Source organism: Momordica charantia, assembly GCF_013281855.1.
Source record: "Momordica charantia cultivar OHB3-1 chromosome 11 unlocalized genomic scaffold, Mcharantia_2.0 BLBB01000011.1, whole genome shotgun sequence".
In the NCBI taxonomy this organism is placed as follows: domain Eukaryota; kingdom Viridiplantae; phylum Streptophyta; class Magnoliopsida; order Cucurbitales; family Cucurbitaceae; genus Momordica; species Momordica charantia.
Window position 1 is genome coordinate 2,955,435 of NW_028275159.1, and position 25,385 is coordinate 2,980,819.

General features: G+C 36.1%; 3 protein-coding genes and 1 pseudogene across 6 annotated transcripts; 3 read left to right on the forward strand and 1 right to left on the reverse strand.

Annotated features, from left to right (window-relative positions):
* Positions 1-3,518: 3,518 nt before the first annotated feature.
* Positions 3,519-4,655, reverse strand: LOC111025749 (uncharacterized). The gene is made up of 2 exons (XM_022303643.2): positions 4,313-4,655; positions 3,519-4,221 (listed from the first exon to the last, which is right to left on the reverse strand). The coding sequence occupies exon 2, from the start codon at positions 4,199-4,201 to the stop codon at positions 3,752-3,754; it is 450 nt and encodes a 149-aa protein (XP_022159335.2). The 5' UTR covers positions 4,202-4,221; positions 4,313-4,655; the 3' UTR covers positions 3,519-3,751.
* A 4,285-nt stretch (positions 4,656-8,940) lies between these two features.
* Positions 8,941-13,631, forward strand: LOC111012749 (polyadenylate-binding protein-interacting protein 7). Of its 2 annotated transcripts, XM_088120260.1 has the most exons (7): positions 8,941-9,162; positions 9,346-9,388; positions 10,005-10,881; positions 11,343-11,784; positions 11,884-11,954; positions 12,208-12,332; positions 12,838-13,631. In XM_088120260.1, exons 3-7 carry the CDS (start codon positions 10,093-10,095, stop codon positions 13,139-13,141), a joined length of 1,731 nt encoding a protein of 576 aa, XP_087976386.1. In that variant the 5' UTR covers positions 8,941-9,162; positions 9,346-9,388; positions 10,005-10,092; the 3' UTR covers positions 13,142-13,631. The 2 variants fall into 2 exon arrangements, with proteins under 2 accessions (XP_087976386.1, XP_087976385.1); XM_088120259.1 differs by lacking the exon at positions 9,346-9,388 and having other exon boundaries at positions 8,942-9,162.
* Positions 13,632-13,810: 179 nt separating this feature from the next.
* LOC111008091 (pentatricopeptide repeat-containing protein At4g33170 pseudogene) lies at positions 13,811-17,027 on the forward strand (annotated as a pseudogene).
* An 846-nt stretch (positions 17,028-17,873) lies between these two features.
* On the forward strand, positions 17,874-24,232 carry LOC111010471 (uncharacterized). Of its 3 annotated transcripts, none has more exons than XM_022283923.2 (10): positions 17,874-18,905; positions 19,211-19,384; positions 19,697-20,092; positions 20,362-20,425; positions 21,167-21,384; positions 21,474-21,587; positions 22,073-22,178; positions 22,375-22,586; positions 23,154-23,257; positions 23,826-24,232. In XM_022283923.2, exons 1-10 carry the CDS (start codon positions 18,021-18,023, stop codon positions 23,983-23,985), a joined length of 2,433 nt encoding a protein of 810 aa, XP_022139615.1. In that variant the 5' UTR covers positions 17,874-18,020; the 3' UTR covers positions 23,986-24,232. The 3 variants fall into 3 exon arrangements, with proteins under 3 accessions (XP_022139615.1, XP_022139631.1, XP_022139623.1); XM_022283939.2 differs by having other exon boundaries at positions 21,227-21,384; XM_022283931.2 differs by having other exon boundaries at positions 19,214-19,384.
* Positions 24,233-25,385: the final 1,153 nt, after the last annotated feature.

A 25,385-nucleotide genomic window follows, 5' to 3' on the forward strand; every position in this document is an offset into this window, starting at 1 on the left:
GGAAGCATTATGCCTGCCCTTTTTCTTTGTTTAGTTTTCACCATTTAGAAATTTTATGCAGATTTTAAAAACAATATTTTTTAAATTACTATTTTGGTTTTTTTGAAATTAGATTAGTAAATAACATAAAATAAAGACGCTACCAAACTAGTCCAGTAATTTCCTTCTCAACGTGGTGTTGCGAATGATTTTGTAGATTTCAAATTTATTGTTGTTTTCCAACTCTTTCTAGTTATGATCTCATTCATTTCTGTCTCGCTTATTAGATTTAGATGTGAGCAATATACAACCGCCTTTTTTTTTTTTTAGTTCAGAAGAATTCATAATTAAAATTTCAGCATAAGCGTGTCATAAAAGTCACAACCCTAAGAGATTAGGTTTTGAAATTTATATAAATTCAAACAAAAATTTAAAGCTATAAAAAGAAGAAGAATAAGACTAAGTGTGTTATTTCAATCATTGACAGACGTAACGTACAAGAGGATGTGAAAATTTACCACGATTAAAAGCTTTGAAGTATTCGACTATGACAGTTCATAGGCTGAAAGGAGAAATGATGTTAATGCGGAAGATTTGGGAAAATCGAGCTTGACACGTCTGGACTACGGTGAGGGGCCAGAGAGGTAGGACATTGGCTTGATTTTAGGATTGAGGGAGGCAATAATCTACACTAGAAATAGAATGAAAGACACCGGTGTGGTATGGACCTATTGTACTCTGATGCTTATGCCAGAGCTCGAGTTTAAGTATGGTTTTGTAAGGATAGAATGGTGTTACCTTAAATGGTTGCAACCCCTATATTTATAAGTTTATGGAGATGACATCACTGTCGATGCGTGGGCCTAACCCACTTGGGGAGCTCTAGTGACATGGCCTATCTAAGGAAAGCCTGTTCTGCTCTGATAGTCGGGGTGGATGCATGCTACTTCCTAAGAAGCGAGTCGTGAGTTTGGGCGGGCTTACCTAGTGTGGTCATACCATTCTTTGTCGGTCCGGTGAATTGGCTGACGTGGAGGGTTTTGGGCTGGGGTGGTGGTCGTGCTGGCCCGCTTCAGCTCGGGCCGTGCCTTCAGGATGGCTTGCACTTTGAGGTCAGTGGTCCCCAGTCTTTCACTCTACTCCCAACAAATAGTGAAAAACATCCCAACCGAAATCTTACATTTGAGATAAAAACTTTGAGAGTGGTACTTGCTATAGTATGCAAACCTGAGAAGACAGCTAATGATTGGGGAAAAGAATAATTATGTGTAAACCAACTCCCAAAGTCACAAAAGGCCACACGTCGCACCACGGAGAGATTTGACACAGACAAGCACCTAATCATAAAAATATAAAGACACTTTGATGCCCGGATTTTGCATCATCTGAGCTGTTTTTATGTCAAATCTAGCTAATATTTTACCGGAAAAAGGAAGAAAGTGATTGCCTTCTGGTCTGCCCATTTGGAAAAGGATAACTTGAGATTGAGAAAATTGGGTTTGTTTGTACACATGTATTTGGGCTTAACAGATTGGAACTTAGAAAAAGGTTGGGACAGCTGCAAAATCTATATTTTCTTTTGTGAAAATTAGGATTGGAACATCCGTCTAAAATTTAAACTCCAACTGGACTGGAAAAACTGAACTTACAAACTCAAAACACTACCCAAAAGGCCAAAAAAAAAAAAAAGATTGTGATATTTTCTTAACCATCCCACTGAGATTTGCATGCTAATGAAGGAAAACTACCTCCTTGGGAGTCGATTTTGAAGTGTTCCACAAGAGTGAGTTATATCCTAACATTAGAAAGGTAGGGAAACTTCTGGAGGATGTGGCTTAGAATAGAAGACATAAGACCGTGGCGTTGGCGATAAGATCAAAATCGACTCAGGCCTTTGTATCACTCAATTGAATTTGCTGAGTTTGTCTGCACTCGTAGAAATTGTTGGTTTTTGAGGCATAATAAGAGTGGGGAGAGGGGTGGGGCTAAGTGGATGCCTTTTTCATGTGCTTGGTACCAACGACCCCTTGTCTTTTTTCTTCTACTAATTGATTGGACATATTTTTCATTGTTTACAAGTGGTACGAGTGTTTCAACCACCAATGCCTACTGCCTTGGACTGTCAACTCCATGGCCCCACCCTCAACCCTGGTTTTCTTTTTTCTTTTTCCTTCTTAACTTGCCTAGAGCACATGCATTGGGCCGTTTGATCAGGACTCTATCGGTTATGGTTCCCTTCTCTGGCCGTCTAGTCTTCTCTCAGTTATACTTATACCATGTGTTTGTGTTTGTGTTTGGATGCATTTTGCACTTGGTGTGGTTTTTTCTGCATTCTTTTAGGGGGTAAATCATAAATTTTGTTGAGATTGGAAGGACCGCTATAGAGCCCCCTATGTCGGTTGTGGTTGGGGTTGGGGTTTATAGGATATGGATTGAAGTTTAATGCCTGACCAGGTTGTTGGAACATATAGGGTTCAAATTCATGAATGACTTTTGGTCATTATTGCTAAACACTTCCAAAGATGTTAGGATTTTTTTTTTCTTAATTTATTGATTCACCTAACAGTTAGTTTCACTCTAATATTATAGTTGAACTTTAGGAGTAAAATTATGCATTCCAAAAATAATATTTTGAGATGAGTTTCGAAGGAATGTTAAGATCCCAACCCCACTGATCACTATCACCAAATTTACCTGAAAAGATAAACCCAAAAACTAATGTCACGTGCTAAAAAAAAAGTTGTGGATTGCAAATAATTTTAACTTCAATGCAAATATAGAGTAGAACTTTTCATTTTCTAAGTGCAAGAACCTACACTTACGTTTCTCTGTGCTCACTTTTTCCCAAGGCGACCACCATTAAAGTTACAGCAAACAGGAGAGTAGAAATTCAGAAAAGAATAATAACCTTTTTTTTCTGTTTTTTGTAAACTAAAGAGCGGTCAATTTTGCAAAAATATGGGTGCGTTCTATCTAAGAATTGTTCCCTCTGTTTTACTATTTTGCTTATTCTGTTTCTCTTTGCTGTATATTAAAAAAAAATATTAGGGATCGACAATTTATTGGTCACTAATTACAAAATCCGAACTATAGAACTTTAGAGGAGGGAGGGAGGAGAAGGTCATAACGTGGCAATTTGGCGGCCATGATTGTGCGGTGGTTACGATGGTGATTGAATAAGCAGCAAAAACCATTTGATAACTAAGCTTTAAGAGTTAGGAATCTGTTTTGCATCCATCAATTATTTGAAATTATTTTAAACCACTGTTGAAGAGAGAAAAAAAATGTCACCTTAAAAGTTTTGAGAGAAATTTATTTGACATTATTCCCAAAGAGAAATTTAAGTTTGCCTCTAGCCTCCAACATCTCTTGAGACTCGGAATATACAAAGACGCATTATTCGGTAGTCTATTATGCAATCTTTTCTGTTGCAGCAAATATTTGGGTTGTCAATCCATTACTTAATTGCCATCTTTAATTTAATAACAAACAATTGTAGCACTTGATTTTAATATAAAAATAAAAATAAGTCATGCAAGTGCAAAATTCAAATCTCGCTCGAGATCTCTGAATCAATCAATATGTAAATTTTCTCAAAAATAAGCAACAGAAATCCAAAAGAAAAAACCTAAGCAAGAACTTTTCACAGATTCGAACTCTAAACTAAGGACCCAAATTTAATCCACGAGCTTGAGAAGGAAGGCGGTGAGTTTTATTGTTTCTTCAGTTTCACCGACGAATTTCAACCGCCGGTGACGAACGGCGTTCTAATCTAATCATCGTAATGGCTCCGCCGCCCTGGCATGGCGGAGAAACAGCTACTCGAACGGCTTAGCGATCGCGAGGCGTCGTTCTTCGGAGAATCGAGCGACCGCCGGAGAAGCTGTTTCATAGCCGAAATCAAATCCTCAGTAGGATTCACCGGCGGATTCGAAGATTTGAACTGTTTGTGGAACTTCATGTGCCTCTTCATGGCTTCGCCGGTGGTGATGTTCCCCTGAGATCTGAGAGACTCGTCCTTCACCGCCTCCGAACACAGCCCGCAAATCCAACGGCCGTCGTACCTTTCCCGAACACGACCGATGTACGCCGGAGTGCACTCCTCCGTCAATCCACAGCACTCGCATTTCACGGACTCCACGTCGACGACTTGAGCGCCGTGCTGCGTCGCCCGAGCCGGCGGCTCGATCCCGGAGATCGCCTTCGTCACTCTCGCCGCCATTTTCGCCGCTCCAACAAGCTCTGCTCACGCCACAATCGGAAGCAGGTGAGAAAATTGCGGTAATTGCAATTTAAATCTCGAAGAAGAAGAAGAAGAAGAAATTACTCTTGCCTGGTATCTCTTTGGATGCTTGGATTAGAATCCTTGAATCTATCCCCCGTAATTACTGAAGATATGGAATTGGAAGGCCCGGAAACGGCGATTTTGATAAAGATACGAACAGATTTTTTTGATAATTCAAAAGTGAATAATCAGATTTTTTATTTTGGGTTTATTTTTATCTCTCCTTCTCCCACTCGCGCACCGTCACTTTCTCGCCGTCGATAAGCAGATTCCAAAATATCACATACATTTCAGAGCCTCAGCTAGGCCGCTCACCGGAACTGGAAGATTGATTGAAGAGAGAAGAGAGAAGGAAGACGAGGAAGAAGACTTCATCACTTATTAGATTGGGATTCCTTCTGGATTTATATAACCATGGCGGTTTTAACCTTAGTCGCCGAAGTAAGCAAACTGCTAAATTTCTTCCACGTCATATCCAACTAGCCCTGATATTTTTTTCTCTTTTCTTCAATTATTCAATTATAAATTTACCTGATTTTTTGGTAGATGATTCTATTTGATCCTCTAAGAAAGGCCTCTGGTGAATTTTCTGATTTGATTGTGATGATGATGAAAAAAAAACTGATTTAATAATGGTAAAATCTCGATATTTAATGCCTTTACTTAAATTTTGGAATAATTAATGACGACTTAGCAAAATATAGTATGAAAGGAATTTAATAATATACACGGTGCATAATATATTTTAAGTTTATTTTATTTTTTGCACTCGATCTTATTTGATCTTACTAATCTATTCTTTGATGTGTTTCACAGGGTACTAAATTGTTCCATTGAAATTGGATAATATCAAAATTTAGAGATAGGTACTAAGGGTTCGTATTTTTTTCGTATGGCTACATATTTTTTAAAAGGATATTTTCAGAAATTGGGCCAATTCTCAACCAATAACTAAAATGTTGGAATACATATCAAATTTTTTTGAGAATTAAGCATGCATAATTTTTAAAATATAGAGCTAGAAATGAAACAAAATGAGCCTAATGAACACAGCCTGTTAACAGGTTTTTATTAACAAATTTTAAATACTGAATTTGTAAAAAGTAATAATAAATAACTTCAGAAAATATTCAACCTTATTTCATTTATTTACGCGTTTACAATTATTATTATCCACGTCATCACCATTTAAGAATATCATGGGATTTTTTATTTTATTTTATTTTTTGAGAAAACACCGTGATATATATGAAATAAAATACTAGTAATTATGAACAAAATTTGTAAAGTAAATCCGAAATTGAAATCCTTACCTGTATTTTAGTGATGTGGATATTATAAACAGTAATAATAATGAAAAAGAGTAGTATTGAAAATTTTACTGTGTGCGGGGTTTAGGGTTACCATAGGAAATGCAAATGATAAATGGAAAAGTAGAGCGAAGCGACGCTATTGGTTGGTTTTTTATTCGAAAATCGCGGCCGATTTCTGTACCTCTTTTGTTCTCTTCTTCCCAAAATGCCATTCTCTGCCAGCTCACCCAACTTTCCACATTTTGTCCGCTTCCTATCTCTCCCCCCCCCTACTCGCTCCATCTAGCGCTTGTTCCACAACCGCGCTCCCGTCCAAATTACCATAACGTACCCACCTATTATTTCACATTCCCAATATACCCTCCCAATTATTTTTTTTATTCTTTAATTGTATGTTACAATTTACACCTCAAATGGTTTTTCTCTTTTTTCTTTTTTTTTTTCCTTAAATGATCGAAGATACAAAGTGTACTTAGCTTAATTTTTTTAAAACATGTATAAACCTACCAATTTGATTGAAAAATTCAAGTTAACCTTGTATTATAATTTTCATCGGGTGTATAATAGATCTATACATTTTAAAAGTTTTTAAATCTGTTATTTTTATTAATTATTTTTCAGTACAATATGTAGAAGTAGATTTTAGAACTCATAGTTTTTTTTTCTCGAATCGTAGTATTTAGTATAACTTTAACTAGTTGAATTATGTTTAGGTTAAGAATAAGCATGTAAATCTTTAAATCTTAAAAATACCTTATAAATTAAAGATTTATTAGACACAAATTAAAAATTCAATCATTTATTAAAAAATTAAATTTTTAATTACCTACAAGATTCAAAATCTATTATAAATTAATGAATATATTGAGTCTACGGCATTACAAAAAGAAAAATAATAATAAATAAAGGCGTGGTGTCTCTGTCGAGTAAGTCTTTGCGAATCGAGCAGACGCGAGCGCGTGGGAGTCGTGGCGGCTGCGCACGTGAATGGCATGCATATGGTTTGTTTAAACGACACAGTTTTGTGTCCACCTACAAAATTGGGCCACGCGGCCCATTGCATTTAATAACCTTCTGGCCCAACAAGCATCCACCTCTTTTGTAGTTTTCCCGTAAATACTGAGGCAAGTACCATACACACTTAGAAAGTTGCTGCATCCCTTGACTCACAATTGTTATTTTGTCCTCAATTTTGCCCCTTTTCTCCGGTAAATTACGTGAGCTGTCCTTTATAACGATAAATTACAAATTTAATTTATGAACTACTAAATTTTTTTAATACAACATATGGACGTGGAGATTCGAAATCATAGCCTGTTAGTTTGAGATAAATACGAAATACGTTGAACTATGTCTGATTTGACATTTGAATGTTACTAATTTATATGTTTAGTTCGTAAAGTTTTCATGAGTTTTGATAATGTATTTGAACTTCAAATTATGATACATTGTTTGTTGTCGACGTCGTCAATTAATATATGTGTGTCATATTCGTTGGATAAAACTTAACTAAATTGGTATGATGTGATGTATAAATGCCACAATGAGAAAAAGTATAAAATGACATGCATCATTATTTTAAGTAATGCATCAAAATCACTTTATTGACTGTGTCACTTTATTTTACCTAATTGTTCACTTCAGCGCAACAACTACGTATGATCAAATTGTACCAATTTATCATGATGTCTTACTCTATTAGTTAGCAATATGAAATACATGATTAAAATTTAACGTTGAATGATGTAATTAAATATTTTAAAGTTTATGGATTAAATAAACATCATTATAATCAATATGAATACGTTTATAGTATAGTTTAACTCATTGTTAATACAAAAGTTTACCTGGCCTAAAAACGATATACCAATGAATACTATATATATTTTTTGTCAGCTAAAATTCACTATAAACTATTTGTACGTAGGTTTACATTTTTTCTTAAAAACAAACAAATCTAATTTTATGTTTTATACTAACCAATTTTAAATTCAGCATAAAATATTGTCGTCGTCTAATACAAAATCGAATATTTATTATGTGAATTTACGTTAAGTTAACAATATTTATTGAATATTATTAAAAAAAACTTATATTTATTGTCGATTGATTATAATTTTTTTTACCTACAACGATATATTGATTATAAAATTAGATATGATGCTCGAGTAAAATTACTGGATTAATTTTTCAGAATAAATTTTAAAAAATAGGTTTTTTTATTAGCCATCTGACCCTTGGAATTCGCCAAGAGTCGCAGTGAATGCAATTTGAATTTACTCTTATCGGCTAAAAAATACACGACTTTCTCTTAAAGAATTATTTTTCGGATTGACCGCAAATACAACACAATACATTGTGGTAATAATAATTCAATCAACTTGGGCATGGTTAAAAAAAATAATAATAATTTCAACATAGTTCAACCAATTAAAGTATTTGTGTCCGATCAAAATATCGTTAGTTCGAATCCTTATCCCCACATGTCCTAATACAAAAATAAAATATTCGATCAATATCTAAATTACCCATAAATGATCAGTAAGTTTCAAAAAGTCAAATGATCTTACTAAATCAAACAATATTTTAACTTTGTAAGTTTCTATCAAATGCTCGAGATCATCTAGTTATGTAATTGCTAACCAAATGATAGTTCAACTGATTAAGATACATGTATCCAATCACAAGGTTAAAAAAAAAAAAAACTAGTCAAGTAATTCTTAAATACTACGTTTAACCTGTCACAAACACTTTAGATTGATAAGCATACAATTGAAAGCTTAATGATCTATCTAAAACTAGATTAAATAAAATTACTTAAAATTGGTGGTAAATCTGTCAATTTCTTTTAATTTATACAAATTAAAAAATCCAAATTACATCTACAACCACTTGATACAAAAGCAGTAATGATAAAATACTTTTTTTTTCCTTTATTTTCTTTTTATGAATGATAAAATATTTTTTTAAAAGAAGGCCACCGAACAAAAAAGAAAAAAAAATTATATTTGGGCCAGGATAAATGGGCCGAATATTTACTCACTAAATCACCGTTAATCAACTAGATTGACAACGGCGCAAAATCTAGAGAATATATATTTTATGAGTATATATATTTATTTATTTATTCTCACTGCACTCACGAAAAAAAGAAAGATTTGTCAAAAAAAATAAAAAAATAATAAAAAAAGAAGAATTAGTGGAGACTTTTTGTAAGAGAAGAGAAAGCCTTCCAAATTCCAATTTCGTGCTTATCTGTTAATTTGAATTATAAGACAAAATTAACAGATAGATAAAGAGAGAGAAAGAGAGAGAGGTCAAATTGAGTGGCGAAGGGCATAAGCGTCTTTTTGAATTTAATATTTTTGTGGTTGTGCTTCTGCTGGTTTTAGCCAAAGAGGGTTTCTCACAGAGACGAGAGGGGAGACGATTTTCTGAAACCCGAGTCTCACACACAAAACACTGAACACAGAGAGTTGAGAACTTCCAAATTCAACGTTAAAACTTCGATCCTATCTTCCAATTTCTTCGCTTCTGACTTCATCCGATCCGCTTCCATGGATCCCTTCGATTTGTTCCGGAAAGGTATACAAGACTGTGTTCTCTTTAACCTGCTTTCTAATCCATCGATTTTTTTTTGGTGTTGTTATGTTTATAGCAATAATTCTGTACAAAATTTGGGACTTTATGTAATTGATGCAATTTTACTTGTTTTTCGATTGTTCTGGGCATTGAAGTCACTGAGATCTCTTTAATTTGGTTGTGTAGCCGCGAGATTCTGATTCTGGTTGCTTGGTTTTTGCTTCTGGGGGTGTGTATCGTTTTTCTTGCTCTAATCTTTAGTTGTAAAGTTTGGTAATTTATGTTATGGGTCTGGTTCAAATTAATCAGGTCTTCTGCTTCTTATCTTCTTTCTATTGTTTTTATTCTTATTTATTTGTTATATAATGTTATCGTATATAATAATGTCACGTATTCCTTCTCACCAATTGTAGCAAATGTTCTATGCATGATGTCTTGGCTTCAGTACTCATCTGGCTAGTACTCAGCTCACATGAAATGACATTAAGTGTATGGTTAAAATGAGCTGAATGGTAATTTTATCCCATTTTTATCATATGAAACTTGGAAGTTTTGTGGAAGGTGTTCTTGATTGTCTCAAGAATTTTAATTTAAATGACGTAGGTTTTTGGCAATATTAATATCTTGTGCATATATTTCGTGGAGATTATTTCTACAGTTTCTACATGGAGGTTTATTGAATATTTGCCGTTCATTTCATTTCAGATAAGAAGAATGTATGGGGACTAAGGGACTTCTTTTAAATATGTATTATTATTTTTTAATGTTTTATGATGGATGGAAATTAGTCATTTTTGGTTTACTCGACTAACTAACTAGCCCGATGAAACGAAATCATATTGCAGGATTTGGTTGAGGCTACAAAAAGTTGAGCTTTTCCCTACAGATTTTTTCAAAATTAATGTGAGCATTATATTTTGGTATTAGCAAATAATGAACGTGTCCAAGAAAGGAATGCAAACCAACGAGGCAAAACAAAACACTGTGAGCAAGGTGACATCTTTGAATCCCAATGCAGCCGAGTTTATTCCCTTTGCCCTCAGAGCATCTCCAGTTGGAAGTAGTAGTGCGCCAGATTTGACAGCAAGGTTTTCTACTTCTGGGACATTAGGAAAAGCAGTTCTAGATCGGACTGAGTCATCTGTATCAAATAATTCTGATGAAGAGGCCCGTCAATTCTGGAGGCATCAGCTCCCTGATGATATTACTCCTGATTTCAAGTCAATGGGAGAAGATGAGAATCTCTCTCTTGGAAATATTTCGTTGGCTGGCTTATCCTTGCATGATGACAGTGATGCCTCCTTATTTTCTGCTTCTACTGGCAGTGAATATTTGTTGAATGATCAGCAGGATTCAAATCTAAATCCCTATAATGGCAGTCAATTTACTGATAAGTTTAGATTCTCTTCTGCTTCGTATGGGGAAGATCAATCTTCAGCTAGTCTTTTTCAAATTTCAAATAAACCATGGCAGAAGCCTGTTCTTAACAATAATCATCCTGTTAGCAATGAACGACACCCTTCTTATCTTGGCAATTCTGGGAGGGGATTAGCTATGGATGTCTTGAGTGAGCAAATAACCATGGATGAAAGTGATATGATGAACCCTGTTGAGTTTTTGGCTTTGCAGTTCCCTGGTTTTGCTGCTGAAAGCCTTGCAGAAGTTTACTTTGCCAACGGAGGTGACTTAAACCTGACTGTTGAGATGCTTACTCAATTAGAGGTAAGTTTTGACTTTCTAAAGATGGTGTGTAAATAAAGTCAAGCCAATTAGAGATAAGTTGACTTTTTTCATGGCATGAAGTGAAGTAAGATTTCATTCTTCATTATCTTCAAAACACTTTATCATCAAACCTTATTCAATAGTTTTGGAGGTAAGTTAAGTCAAAATTTCCATTTCTTGGTATTACAAAAAACTCTTGTAGTGATATATCTTTGTGATGGAGTTGAGCCTGTAAATATACTTCTCTCACAGAATGGTAAGGACTTTTCTGATGACTCATGGCATGTTTAAACTATTTAATTTGGTATGAATACGTGGTATGCTTTTGCTTTGTCTTTCTTGTCAAATGAAGAGAAGATGGATAGCCAGTTTTTGTGGTTGGTGCCATGCTCTCATTATCTTTTGTGTCACTGCATATACCATTTAATATAAGTATAATATTGTACTCTTTTAAACTGTAGCTTCAAGTTGATGGTGGGATAAGTCAAAACCTGAATCCCAAGACAATGTCTGCCCCCAATCTTACTGCAATGGACTTTCCCGCACTTACTGTATCCAGTGGTCAAAATGGTCATCCAAAATTTGATGATCTCCAACAAAGTGCCAACCCGTATCTCTCTTCTGATAAAGATAGCATGATTTTCTTCAAATCCAGCGCTGTTCCATCCAGAGGTGCTGCAGACTTTGCTTCTACCGTCAGAAAATTGGCATCTCAGGATTCTGGTATGTGGAAGTACAATGGAAACGGTTCTGCTGATGACTCTATTGGCTCGAGTAGAAGTTCTCATACATTAGCTAGCAAATACACGAGTGGTCATGGGAAAGACACCTATAGTGAGAGGTTGCTACAGCGAGGTTCAGCCCGGGCTGCTCCAGTTTGGCTTGAAACTGGTGAAGCAGTTGGTAATTGGCTTACCTGTCAAATTTCTTTCTTTGTTGATGTGACGTAACGTAGGACAAACTTTTGTATGTATTCCTGCTTTAACATTATTAAGTTGGCAGCAAACATGTATTCTGAGCAGCGGGAGGAAGCACGTGATCATGCTCGCCTGCGAAATGCATATTTTGAACAGGTAAGTCAGAATAATTGTCAGTTCTCTTCTTTGACCCCCACCAAAAAAAAAAAAAGGCACACAATCCCCTCTTGTCTCCTGATTTGTTAGTCTTTTTATCTACTAATGTGAAATCTATACCTATCTACTGTAACAAACGAGCTGTGTGATGATATATGCTTTTCCATGGTAAACGATATATACCCTACAATAGAATTTTGTCCCCCTTCCACATTTTGGCTCAGTTAATTGTACTTCTTATTTTTTAAAATAGGCACGACAAGCATACCTCATCGGTAATAAAGCTTTAGCAAAGGAGCTAAGTGTGAAGGGTCAGTTACATAACATGCACATGAAGGCAGCTCATGGAAGGGCCCAAGAATCCATTTATCGCCAAAGGTTTGTTCTCCCCTTGCTGCTTTTGTCTAGACTCGAACAAGGTTGACGCAGGTGAATTTTCATGGCTAGTTTTCATTTCCTATTATTGGAAAAATTATTCGGTGTAGCCGTCACAATATGGCTGCCCCTTACTAATCTTTGGATGCATTGTCAAAAATACAGTTTTTAATTTCTCTCATGTACATCTAACGGTATAAAACTGTCGTCCCCTCGAATAATTTCTCTTATTACTGTCATTCTTGCCACTCTTTGCTAAAACATAATTTGGAGGGAGTATCGCTTCATTTCCCGAAGATGGTATATCTTTGATTACTTGGACTGATCATCCTATGGTTCTGACATGGCTCTTATCATTCGATCCGATGAATGGTTCAAAGATCGATGGCACAGTTTTCTTAAGATATAGCACCACGACACTACTACAGGAATTTTCTGAATTGCTTTATGACTGCCTTACGGTTCTTTTCTGTTCTGCTGTTTGTTCTGTTGCACGCTGTTTCTCTAGGAACCAAATAGGCGCAGATGCTCAGGGAAATGGGAGGGGACAGGAACGAATGATCGACTTGCATGGGCTGCATGTGAGCGAAGCGATTCACGTTCTGAAGCACGAGCTGAGCGTGCTGAGGGGTACTGCCAGGGCCTCGGGACAACGTCTGCAGGTTTATATTTGCGTTGGAACAGGGCATCACACCCGGGGTGCCCGCACTCCTGCCAGACTTCCAGTAGCTGTACAGAGATACTTGATCGAAGAAGAAGGCCTCGACTTTAGCGAGCCGCAACCAGGGCTGCTTAGAGTTGTGATTTACTGAGCCAGGGAGTGAGAGGAGGAGAGCACAGTGAAGTGTAGGAGTTTTTTTATAATTTTTTTCTTCTTTTTTTGACTAAAAAAAAAAAGAGCCATGAAATCATACTTGTGATAGTCACCACTGTTGTACGGTAAATGGTTAGAGTTGGGGAAAAGAGTTATTCAGGCCGAAACCAAAAAAAAAAAGAAAAGAGAAAAAAAGAGAGAGAGAAGAAGAAGAAGAAGATAAAGAATTAGGAGAAGAAAATGAAGAAGGGAAGATGAAGAAAGGTGAGAAAAGTAAGTAGAATTGTATCAAGTTTGACCGGTTGACAGGGGTTTAACATTTTTTAGCCCTGAAATCGGTATTCTCTTGCAACTTTGTTTTTTTAGGTTTACATTGTACCTTAAATTTTTGTCAGTTGTTTTTTCTTACTCAGTTCTTCCAATCTTTTCTTTTTCTCAGATGTAACTGGTAGAATTGAATTATATATATGAGAATGTAATTCATCAAATCACGTTTCTAAACAACTCCTCAACCATGAATTTTGATTGATTTAACCAGAAGGTTTATCCCATTTTTATGTATTAAGAACCTGAAATATTTCTTCATTGAAGATGTGGAGCAGCGACGTGATCAGAAAGCTTTTTTTTTTTTTTTTTTTTCTAAAACTTAACTCGGCATTGAGCTCCAATGGCGGAAAGTTTCTGGATCAAATTTCCGCGTTTTTGCCATTTGGTTTTTTTTTTTTTCTAAAACTTAACTCGGCATTGAGCTCCAATGGCGGAAAGTTTCTGGATCAAATTTCCGCGTTTTTGCCATTTGGAGCCGCCGCCTTCCTCTTCTCAATGGTTCTCTTCTTCGCTCCGCCATTGCCACCGTCGACTTGAAGCTAGGCAAGCGAGGTCACGCATGTATCATAACCTCCAACCACCTCCCCGATCAGTTTCTGACCGACAATCTCATCACCATGTATTTCAAATGCCGGTCTCTCTTCTCCGCCCGCCAGGTCTTTGATAAAACCTCTAACCGTGATCTCATTACTTGGAACTCCAATGTAGCTGCTTACGTGCACTCTGCCGATTCTAGTGTAGAGAATCTTCTCTAGGGCTTTCGCCTCTTTGGCCTTTCGTGGGAGTCTAGTTTCTCAGCGACTCGACTTACTTTGGCGCCAATCTTGAAGCTGTGTTTGGTTTCTAGCTTTGTGGAGGTATTTGAGGTTGTTCATGGATTTGCCGTTAAGATTGGATTGGAATTGGACCTATTTGTTTCAGGGGCTCTTATGAATATTTACTGCAAATATGGCCTGCTTGGTGAGGCACGTTTACTGTTCGACGAAATGCTTGAAAGAGATGTTGTGCTGTGGAATGTGATGCTCAAGGCTTACGTTGAACATGGTTTCGAGGACGAAGCTTTTGTTCTCTGCATTTCATCGAAGTGGGATCTTACCCGATTTCTCGAGCCGGCATTGTCTTCTTGGTGGTGTTAACAATGGCGGTTCTGATAACATAAAGAGGTACAAGGAGCAGGTCAAGGCCTATAAGATGAAGATATTTCCATTGGACGAGGGCTTGGATGTACTTTCTGGGAACAAAAAATTGTTGGAATATCTTCAAGCTGGCCAAAATTTGGCAGCTGCTGGTTGTTTTAAGAGCCTGTTTAGATCAGCAGTAGGATATGATAGTGTAACTTTAATCGTTGTTCTATCTGCAGTTGTTGGCACGGGTGATCTTGACTTGGGGAAACAAATTCACGCACTTGTTTTAAATCTGGTTTTGATTCAGTAGCTCCTGTTGCAAATGGTCTCATGAACATGTACTCAAAGGTAGAGGTTGTTTATGCTGTGGAAAAGATGTTTGTTAACTCACTGAAATTGGATCTAATATTGTGGAACACGATGATATCGAGTTATGCTCATAATCATCTTGAAAAAGAGGCAATCTGCACATTCATAGATTTGTTACGCGATGGCTCGAGACCCAATCAGTTTACCTTTGCTAGTGTTGTGTGTTTAAGAACCTGCTTAACCAGTGAGGAAGGAGAGTATTTCAGTCTCAGCACATAGGTGCATGACTGACTATGCAATAAAATGTGGTATTGTCAATGACAGTTTTGTTTCGACAACACTTATTGACATGTACTCGAAGAGCGGAAAAGTGGACGAGGCAGAACTCTATTGCATAACAAGTATGAATTTGATTTGGCTTCTTGGAATGCGTTGATGTTTGGGTACATAAAGAGTAACAAAACTAAAAAAGGCGTTAGAACTTTTAAGTCTGATGCATGCAACAGGGGTGCTGATCGACGAAATCACATTGGCAACCGCAATCAAAGCTTCCAGTTGCTTGATCAATTTGGAGCAAGGTAAACAAGTTCATGCTCATTCAATAAAATTAGGATTCAATAATGATTTATTGGTCAGTAGTAGTATTTTGGATATGTACATTAAACGTGGAGACATGCCAAATGCTCTTGAATTGTTCAATAAAATTAGTAGACCTGATGATGTTGTTTGGACGACAATGATCTCGGGTTATGTCGAAAATGGGGACGAGGATCGTGCTCTTTCTGTGTACCAATTAACGAGGGTCTCAGGAGTTCAACCTGATGAATATACCTTTTCTACTCTTATCAAAGTAAGTTCTTGTTTAACAGCTCTTGAACAGGGGAGACAGATTCATGCTAATGTGATAAAGTTGAATTATGCTTTGGACCATTTTGTTGGTACTTCCCTAGTCGACATGTACTGCAAATGTGGAAGTGTTCGAGATGCCTATCATGTGTTCGGAAAGATGGACGTTGGGGAAGTTGCCTTCTAGAATGCCATGTTGTTAGGTTTATCCCAACACGGCAACGCCGATGAAGCTCTTAATCTTTTCAAACTATGCAATCAAATGGTATTCTGCCCGATAAAGTAACCTTTATTGGAGTTCTTTTTGCTTGTAGCCATTTTGGGTTGTTTTCTGAAGCCTAAAAATATTTTGATGCAATGCTCAAAATATATGGGATTGTTCCTGATATCGAGCATTACTCGTGTCTGGTGGATGCCTTTGGCCGGGTAGGATGCATTCAAGAGGCTGAAAATGTAATAGTATCAATGCCATTTGAAGCCTCCGCCTCGATGTATAGAGCGTTGCTTGGTGCTTGCAGGACTAAGGGAGATACAGAAAACAACAAAACGTGTTACTGACAAACTTCTGGCCTTGGATCCATCTGATTCGTCCGCTTATGTCCTCTTATCCAATATATATGCTGCATCCAGGCAATGGGATGATGTTACCGATGCTAGAAACAGGATGAAGATGAAAAATGTTAAGAAGGACCCGAGTTTTAGCTGGATCAATGTGAAAAACAAAGTGCATTTGTTCGTGGTGGACGATCGATCCCATCCGCAAGCTGATCTGATATATGAGAAAGTAGAGGCTCTGATGAAGAGAATAAGAGAAGAAAGATCTTACGTCCCAGACACAGATTTCATGTTGCTTGACGTTGAAGAAGAGGAAAAAGAACGCGCCCTCTACTATCATAGCGAGAAACTTGCAATAGCTTACGGACTTATCAACACTTCTCCCTCAGCAACCATCCGCATTATAAAGAACCTAAGGGTATGCGGTGATTGCCATAACGCCATAAAGTGCATATCAAAGCTCACAAAGAAGGAGATTGTTGTAAGAGATGCAAATCGCTTCCATCACTTCAGGGATGGAACTTGTTCTTGTGGTGACTACTGGTAGCTAGTATAGTATCTAGTTCGATATATTCGCATAGTGTTTGTTCTTCTTATGACTATCTCGACTCTAGAATGTCAATTGTTGGTCGATTGGCACGAGCATCACCCATTTTTTACCATATGAATATGAGGTATGCTTGGAAGTCTAGAGAGTGAAGATTTTGATGGACTTCCAGCAGATGATAGGGGTAAATTCAGCATTCAAATTCAAGCTGAGCAGTTGGTTTTCAATATAATTTGTGGATTGCAGGCTTCAACCAGAATTAGAAATTCACTTCCAAATTCTCCTTTCTCTTGGTTACTGCATTGGAATTGTATACAATTAGACTAATAAACATGATTAAGTTACATCAAATAAAATTGCACTCTAATGTTCTTTATTGACAGCAAAAGTTTTCGTATGACTCTTCTATACAAATTCTCAGGTACCAAAATGAAGATTTTACACAAAATAAAAAGAGATGTTATATCATAAATGTAAATGAGATTTATGAATCAATATATAATTTTGTTGTAAACATTGGGAAAGCATCCCCAAGGTCGACGGTTCGATAGCAGTTGTGGAAGGTTTCTTGGAAGAAGTTGTTGAATCTTTCTCTGATTCCTTAGAAAACACATCCCGATATTATTATAATAAAAATTAAAAGAGAATATTTATGTGTGTCGTGTTTTTTAATATGGAAATTATGAGGTCAAAAGGCTATTCCCTTGACTCGTACCGATAAGAATCAGACTCTACAAAAAAATTAACTAAAAAAATCGGAGCGGAAATCAAACTCACAATCTCTTGGTGAGAGATATATGCTAATTACGTTGAACTATGCTAATTACGTTGAGCTACATTCATTTAGGCACTAAAAAGGTGGCTGGAAGTTTTATGTTTCCTTAGTTGGTAGAAAGAGAACTCCTATAATTCTTCAACTAAAAAAATTATAAGTTTTACATTTCAATTCATAAAAAAATTTGTTTAATTTGAAAGATTTTACTCGTATCATTTTATAAGGCGCGTCGGTCCCTCTTCCCGGCAGAACCTAGTTTGTAAGTGCAAAATTTGGCTCTAAATCCAAAATTCCCTCCTTTTCCTCTGCGCCACAAATTCAAACTACGATTCCCAATTCCTCTCTGCGTTCGTTCTCCCGTCCAATTCGTGTCCCAGATTGTTGCTCAGCCCTCATGCCCCTCACCAAATCCGCCGCCGTCCGCCACCAGAAATCTGCATCCCAGTTATCTCAATTCCACTTGCCTACTAATGCCGGTGATGACGACGACGGCGGCGGCGATTTTCTTCCTTCCACCCAGACAGTCCTCTCCTCGCGCTCTTCATCCTCCCAAAAACCCCTCGCGACTTCCGAGTTATCATCCCTCCACACTCGCGCGCCCAAGAGGCCGAAGCGCTCTACTCCGACGGCAATTGGCAAGGAAAACATTCCCTCTATAGGATATGGTTATGGTGATACTGAATTTAAGCTTTCGTCGATGTCTTTTCCAGATGCTGTATCAGGATCCACAAATTTTGATGGCCAGAATGGTGCTGCTGCTTTGGATGGTAGTGAAGCATTCGGATTGTCGGAAATAGATTTAGGTTGCAGTCTGGACTTTATAGAGCCGAGCATTGTTGGCTGCAGTTACCAAGTTCATGATGCAAATTCGGGAGAGGAGATATTTGACGGGGTTAATGGTTTTTCTGGTGCGATGGATGAATGTAAGGGGTCGAAGGTGAAAGGGGGCTATCTATGCAATTCGATTGAATCTAGGTTAATGAATTCGAGAGTAGATCGCGATGTCGGCATCAGTGGCGGTGGAGTTGACAAGGTAGCCAGTGATGATTTTGAGTCGGACACAGAGCTGGACTTGTTGCTCAATCTTCATTCGCAAGTGGATGAAGAAGACCATATGAACGGAGTAAGATTTGGTACTGAGGAAACAGATTTTCCAGTGGATGAAGAAGGTTTGATTCAATGTCCTCTCTGCGGAGTTGATATTTCTGATCTTAGCGACAAGGAACGTCAGGTACACACCAACGATTGTATTGACCAAGAGGATGTGCAAGCTCAAAATGTGAGTCCAGATAATTTTATCCTCTTTACAAGTCTCTCAACTGTTCATTGTTTTTTCTTCCCCTTTCTTATTTTAGAATAAATGCAATGGGTTAAACTAATGGATGCTATATATAATTGTTTACTGAACGTTGTGCTCTTACCCACGATGTAGAATTCTTCTTGCTTCGCCCGGGATTGGGTTGTGTTGAAAACTTAAGCAAAAATTTGACATGCTCGTCACTTGGGACTCTTTATTGGAAATGGATTACACTGCAAGATGACACATATTCATGTCATGCTAAATTTGAATCTTAAATTTCACAGCAGGTTGCTCTCACCAATGATAGGAAGCAAACTTCAGTTCCTCAACAATCTGGTGATAATTCAAGACTTTCTACTGTTCTCAAATGGTTGCATGGTCTTGGTTTATCGAAATATGAAGACATTTTTATAAGGGAGGAGATCGATTGGGCCGCATTACAGTGGCTGACAGATGAGGTGTGCTTCTTGAACTTTTATTGTATGAATTGAACGTTTAGTCCCTGAGATCTTCTGCATGGTTGATTATTATTGTAATGAGCACCTAATTTGTAGTATATGACAGTCATCTATTCATCTTAAGAAATTAATTCACGATAAAGTTCATCTAAATATAAAAAATCAGGTTATAAAACTAACAAATATAGTATCGAACTAGATATAATTTTTTCCAATATTAGTGAAAGAACTGTCTTCTGTCCAAGTAAAAGATTGTCTGATAGTATTTTCAAGTTTAGTCCCTGAAATCTTTTGCAAATCTCTATTTTAAAGGATCTCATCAAGATGGGTATTACTGCACTTGGCCCTCGAAGGAAGATCACACATGCTCTCTCCGAACTAAGAAAAGATTCTTGTGCGGTTGAAACTTGCACGAATTCACATGCCCCTTCTAGTATTGGGCAACAGAGTAACCGTGGTTCAGATGGGCGAGAAGGATCAATCAATGGAGCTAATAAAACACCTGCGAACAAGTTGATCACTGATTATTTTCCAGGCTTTGCCTCTGATAAGAAAAATTCATGCAGCATCCCTAGTGGTCAGAAAGATGTGGAAAAAAAATTATCTGACTCTTCACACAGAGGTAAAACGGTAAAAAGAAATGTAAAGAATGGAAAGCTTGGGAATGTTCCAGTTTGGAGTTGCATACCAGGAACACCATTTAGAGTGGTAAGTGATTCCAATTGGATGAACAATGTCGTTTGTTGTCTGTTAATGTTTTCTTTATTTATATTTCATTAACATGGCCTTTGGGTTGAGAAAAAAAAACTTCTTTTATTGAGAATGTATTCATTTCTGTTCAACACATATTGCTACTTTTTGTTAGAAGAATGGCTATATCGTCTGTGGTTGAGTGTGAGTAGTAGTTTCCTATATTCTCTAGTGAAGATCATCGAACAAATTCCATTGCTAAGTACTGCATATTGTTATATTTTCAGGATGCTTTCCGACATCTAAGAGGAGATTGTTTCCATTGGTTTCTTACTCACTTTCATATGGATCGTAAGTTAAAACTAGTTCTCTCTCTTTTTCACTGTTGCATTTTAGTCCAAATGCGATTCAGAAGAGAAGGCAGTCAGTTCTTAATATTAGCTGGAAATTTGCTGAAGAAATGGTATTTCTATACACAGTTCCAGTATGAGTATGTCGGTGAAACATATTTTACCTTTTCCATGGTACTCTCTAAAAACCTGAAGTAGAGAAGAATATAAACATTAGCTTGCTTTCTTGGGTACAGGATCTTTTGTTGATATTGTTTTCTGATTCATTTTTAATAACATATTTTACAAGACATTGATTTGTTTGTTTAATTAGTTTTGGGTTTTCTCTATAATCTGTGATTGGCTCTGTTGAACTTGAATTATGTAAAAATTCCATTCATTTGCCTATAAATTGTCTATATTTCCAACTCTTATGAAGTTGATTCTTTGAATATTATTATATGCATGAAGGATTCTTTGAATATTATTCTTTGTCTATATTTCCACACATTTCGTACCTTTGAATATTATTATAGCTTCTTCAACATGGTTGTCATGTGTTGTGCTATCCATGTTGAGTATAACTCGTGTTTCATTGCAATTGCCAATAACTAAATAAATCCAAAATGATTGGAACAACCCTCTTCATTTTTCTAACCAAAAATTTAATGCTGCAAGTTTTAATGTCCAAATTTTATGACGTTGAGTTTGTTGCCATTCTAGTTTGGTTTTCTCTCTGATATCAATATGGTCTTTTACGTAGATTATCAAGGTCTGACAAAGTCATTTCGTCATGGGATGATTTATTGTTCGCCTATAACAGCAAAGCTAGTAAACATGAAGATTGGAATTCCATGGGAAAGGTTACAAGTTTTACCTCTCGACCAAAAAATTAACATTGCGGGAATAGATGTAACCTGTTTTGACGCTAACCACTGCCCTGGTTCAATAATTATACTCTTTGAACCACCCAATGGTAAGGTGTGGTCCAAATTGACCTTAATTATTTTAATTGCTCATCATTGTTTTCCATATTCTATAAGGTGAACAACTTTTTTCCCGACATCCAGGCTGTTCTACATACGGGGGATTTCCGATTTTGCGAGGAAATTGGAAGCTTGCCAGTTTTTCAAACATGTCGTATCCATACTCTGATCCTTGATACCACTTATTGTGATCCACAGGTGACTCTGTTAATAGAGAATGGGGATTTGCCTTTTACTTCTTTGCTTATTGACCTAATAAGATTTACTTTGCTCACCTTCTCAAAAGAAATATCAGCTTCAGTAAAGCTCAGAATCATAATGGTTTAGGGGAAACTATACCTATAGTCTGAAGTCAAAGTCGTTAATCTTAGCTGTAGCGCAAGTTTACGAATCAACGTGTGTATCGTAATAACTTTTGAGTAAATGGAAAGATTATCCCGATATTTCTGTAAATGTGGACTAGTTGATAATGTAATTGCTCAATTGAAATTCTATTCTTTAGTTTATATTGACTTATATTTTGTTAAATCATTTTCTTAGACGCATCCATCTACAATGTAATGTTCCTCGTACTTCTGTCCATGTTCTCTCAATGTTTGCCACGTGTGTACAAGTATAATGCTGGAGTTTAAATTTCTTATTTGAATAGGTGTTAATTCTTTTTCATGCATTACTTCCCGCAGTATGATTTTCCAAAGCAGGAGACTGTAATACAGTTTGTAATTGATGCAATTCAAGCTGAAGCTTTCAACCCAAAAACACTTTTCCTGATTGGATGCTATACTATCGGTAAATTTTAGATTTAAATTTTCTGTATTGTCTTAGCTTCTATTTTTTGCTGTGCACTTCATGGCCCTTTTTTCGGGGTCAGAGGATATAATTTTGTCTTCTTTATAATGTTGATCCCATGCTGCTTTGTCTTGCTTTTAGATTTTTTTAAAAAGTGCATGAAACTATCCTTTAATGTCTTCCCTATCCCTAACAGGAAAAGAACGGCTTTTTTTGGAGGTTGCCCGTGTTCTGCGTAAGAAGGTGTATGTAACTGCAGCGAAGTTACGCATTTTAAAATGCTTGGGATTCTCAGAGGAGGATATGCAGTGGTTTACAGTGAATGAATGGGAAAGCCACATACATGTCGTACCTTTGTGGACACTCGCAAGCTTCAAACGACTGAAGCATGTATCAAATCAATATGCTGTGAGTGGTGCTATTTAATCCTTATTTTACTGGAATTACAGTAAACGTTCATTTTGCATTTGCATGTTCTAAAAGATTGCTGTTCATTTACCTATTCTCATTGCACGTCGTTGTTATTGAGGTTTTGACCTGCTGTTGGACATTCCGGATTTATAAATGTGTACTTTTTCATGGGCCAGTTTTTAAGAAGATTTTTTTGTAGCAACTATAAGACTCAAAGGTTTAACTTGTGCATTTGTCATTTTTTTGTTCACTGAACTCTTGATGTAGGTTGAAAATTTATCTCTGTTGTTGGTATTTTAGATGGTTTTGAGTGTACAGTACCATATCACTGAATTGTTAAAGATGTGCAAACCTATATAAAAGTTAAAACGATCGTATGAAAAGAAATGACAACTAATGTAAATTTTATCCAACAAATTTTCTTTATAAGCACTCTGGCTGCCTCTACGTGTTACATTATTGCACTTGATCCTGAGCTCAGAGCAATAAAAGAATGCACTCAATTTTTCTTTAGTTTCTTCTCAACTTGGAAGACATTACGATGATTGATTTTATTGTATCCAGAATCGATTCAGTCTTGTAGTTGCTTTCTCTCCTACTGGCTGGGCGCTCTCAAAAGGAAAGAAGAAATCTCCTGGTAGAAGGTGGCAGCAAGGTACAATTATAAGGTATTTTTCTACCACTTCTTGTTTTTAGATTGCTTGGAAGATATTTCTAGCTCGCCTCCTGCAAAATTTGTTGGATCTATTCATTATTTGGAGATACCTTTTAGATTAAAATATAGGCTCAAATTTAAGGGCTTATCGAAAAGTAGATATCTTCTACTTCCTACTCACAACCATTGAAAAACTGATAACTAAAGACATGAATGCATAAAGGAAGAGAGAAAATAGAATAAATAATGTTCAATCTTTTAACGATGGTAAGTAGGAAGAACCCTACATATTACCTAACCCTACATATTACCTACCTGTAATCATCTAAGTTTTATCCAAACATATATACATATCTAGAAGTACTGGGAGATAAAAAGTTCAAGTTTCCTTGTTAACCCCACTGTTAAATTCTTAAAAGCTCTCCACTTTGCTGCTTGATTTCGACAAATATGGATCTACTTCCTAATTCTAATTAGTTTGCTTATCCATACTTAACCATCAAACAAAAATTGTCCTCGATAGTCTAAAATACTGGAAGTGGAGTATCTATAGGAAGGTATAATCTGCCATTTTTTCACAGGTACGAAGTGCCATATAGCGAGCACAGCAGCTTCTCAGAGCTTGAGGATTTTGTAAAGCTCGTATCTCCTGCAAACATAATACCAAGCGTGAATAATCATGGACCTGATTCAGCCCGTGCCATGATCTCGCTCTTATCACCTCTTTGTGGGACGACCTGAATCAAATCTGCAGATTCACGTAAGTTCAAATTTTAACCACCATCGACCCTTTATTAGATAGCCATTTTAGAGATACTATGTTCACAGTAATAGTATTTATAAGTTAATGCTTCAATGGGGTGTGGCAATGATTATCTTTGTAGAAGTTTAAGAATATAATTTTGCAATTTATTGTAGATGGAACCAAAGATAGTGTAGAAGCAAATCATCTTGGTGGAAAATTAAGTGGTATCATTATCTGTACTAATGTCTTACCTTTTTAAGTAAGAGTGAGATTATTCACGATCTTTTAACTAGAAATAAGTATCTCAATCTAGCTCAATTGGATATTTTGACATTTTTTCGTTCGGCAAACAAAATTTAGAATATTTATTAACTCAATATTTAAGAGGGCATTTAAAAAATTTATTTTGGAAAATTATGCTAAATAGTATAAAATAAATATGTATTGAAAAAGAATGAAACTTCTATACAATTTTGGTAACAATGCTTAATTTTTTCAATAAAACTATAAACAAGAAATGAAAATGTTAGAAAAAGGATCTATATGGCGTTTAATAAAGCTGGCCGAAATTCACCCTGACAAAAATAAATAAATAATAATTAAAGAGGCTAAATTCCTATCCTAATTACTTAAAAAGATTATTCTTTCTAATTTTTTTCTTTTGCTGCTTTTTAGCATTTCTAAAACAAATATTTCAATATTATATTACAAATAAGAGGATAAAAAGTTTGAACTTACATCGAGATACTAATATATAGTTAGTTGAGTTATCCAATCTTCAAATTGTCACTTTACCACATCTAATTTTTGTGCTAAAAGTTGATTTGGTTTTGCATATCACAATTGACATGATATTTTGGCATATGGTGTTATAGTGAGTAGAGCAAAATTTTCTAATACCATATATTATTATTGGCTTTATAACCATATTATCAATGTGCGCTAAATAAATAAAACATTTGATTAAACAATGCCAGTACTGGCCATAGATGTAGTAGTATATAATAAATTTTACAAATATATATATATGAGAAGCACTACATCAGCTTCTACATGATGAGAATCTTTAATTTTAGGTTCGAACCATAGTGGAGTGCTAAAATGGAAAAACAAAAAACTTGGCAAATAGACAAATTCACCCCATTTGAATTTCAAATTTTAGGGGTGGTTTTATTTAGTACTACAATTATGACGATGAAAAATTGAATATTTGACCTCTGAAAATCACAAGCGAAATTAAGTTAAGTTTGTATGTTTGTCTAAAAATTAGTAGTTGACAAATCACCAATCAAAGAACAAGCCAATCTGTATTAAATATAATTATATTTGAGATCTATCTTGACTTGAACCTCAATTCTATATATATATGGAATAGGACATTAATGAGAATGGATTT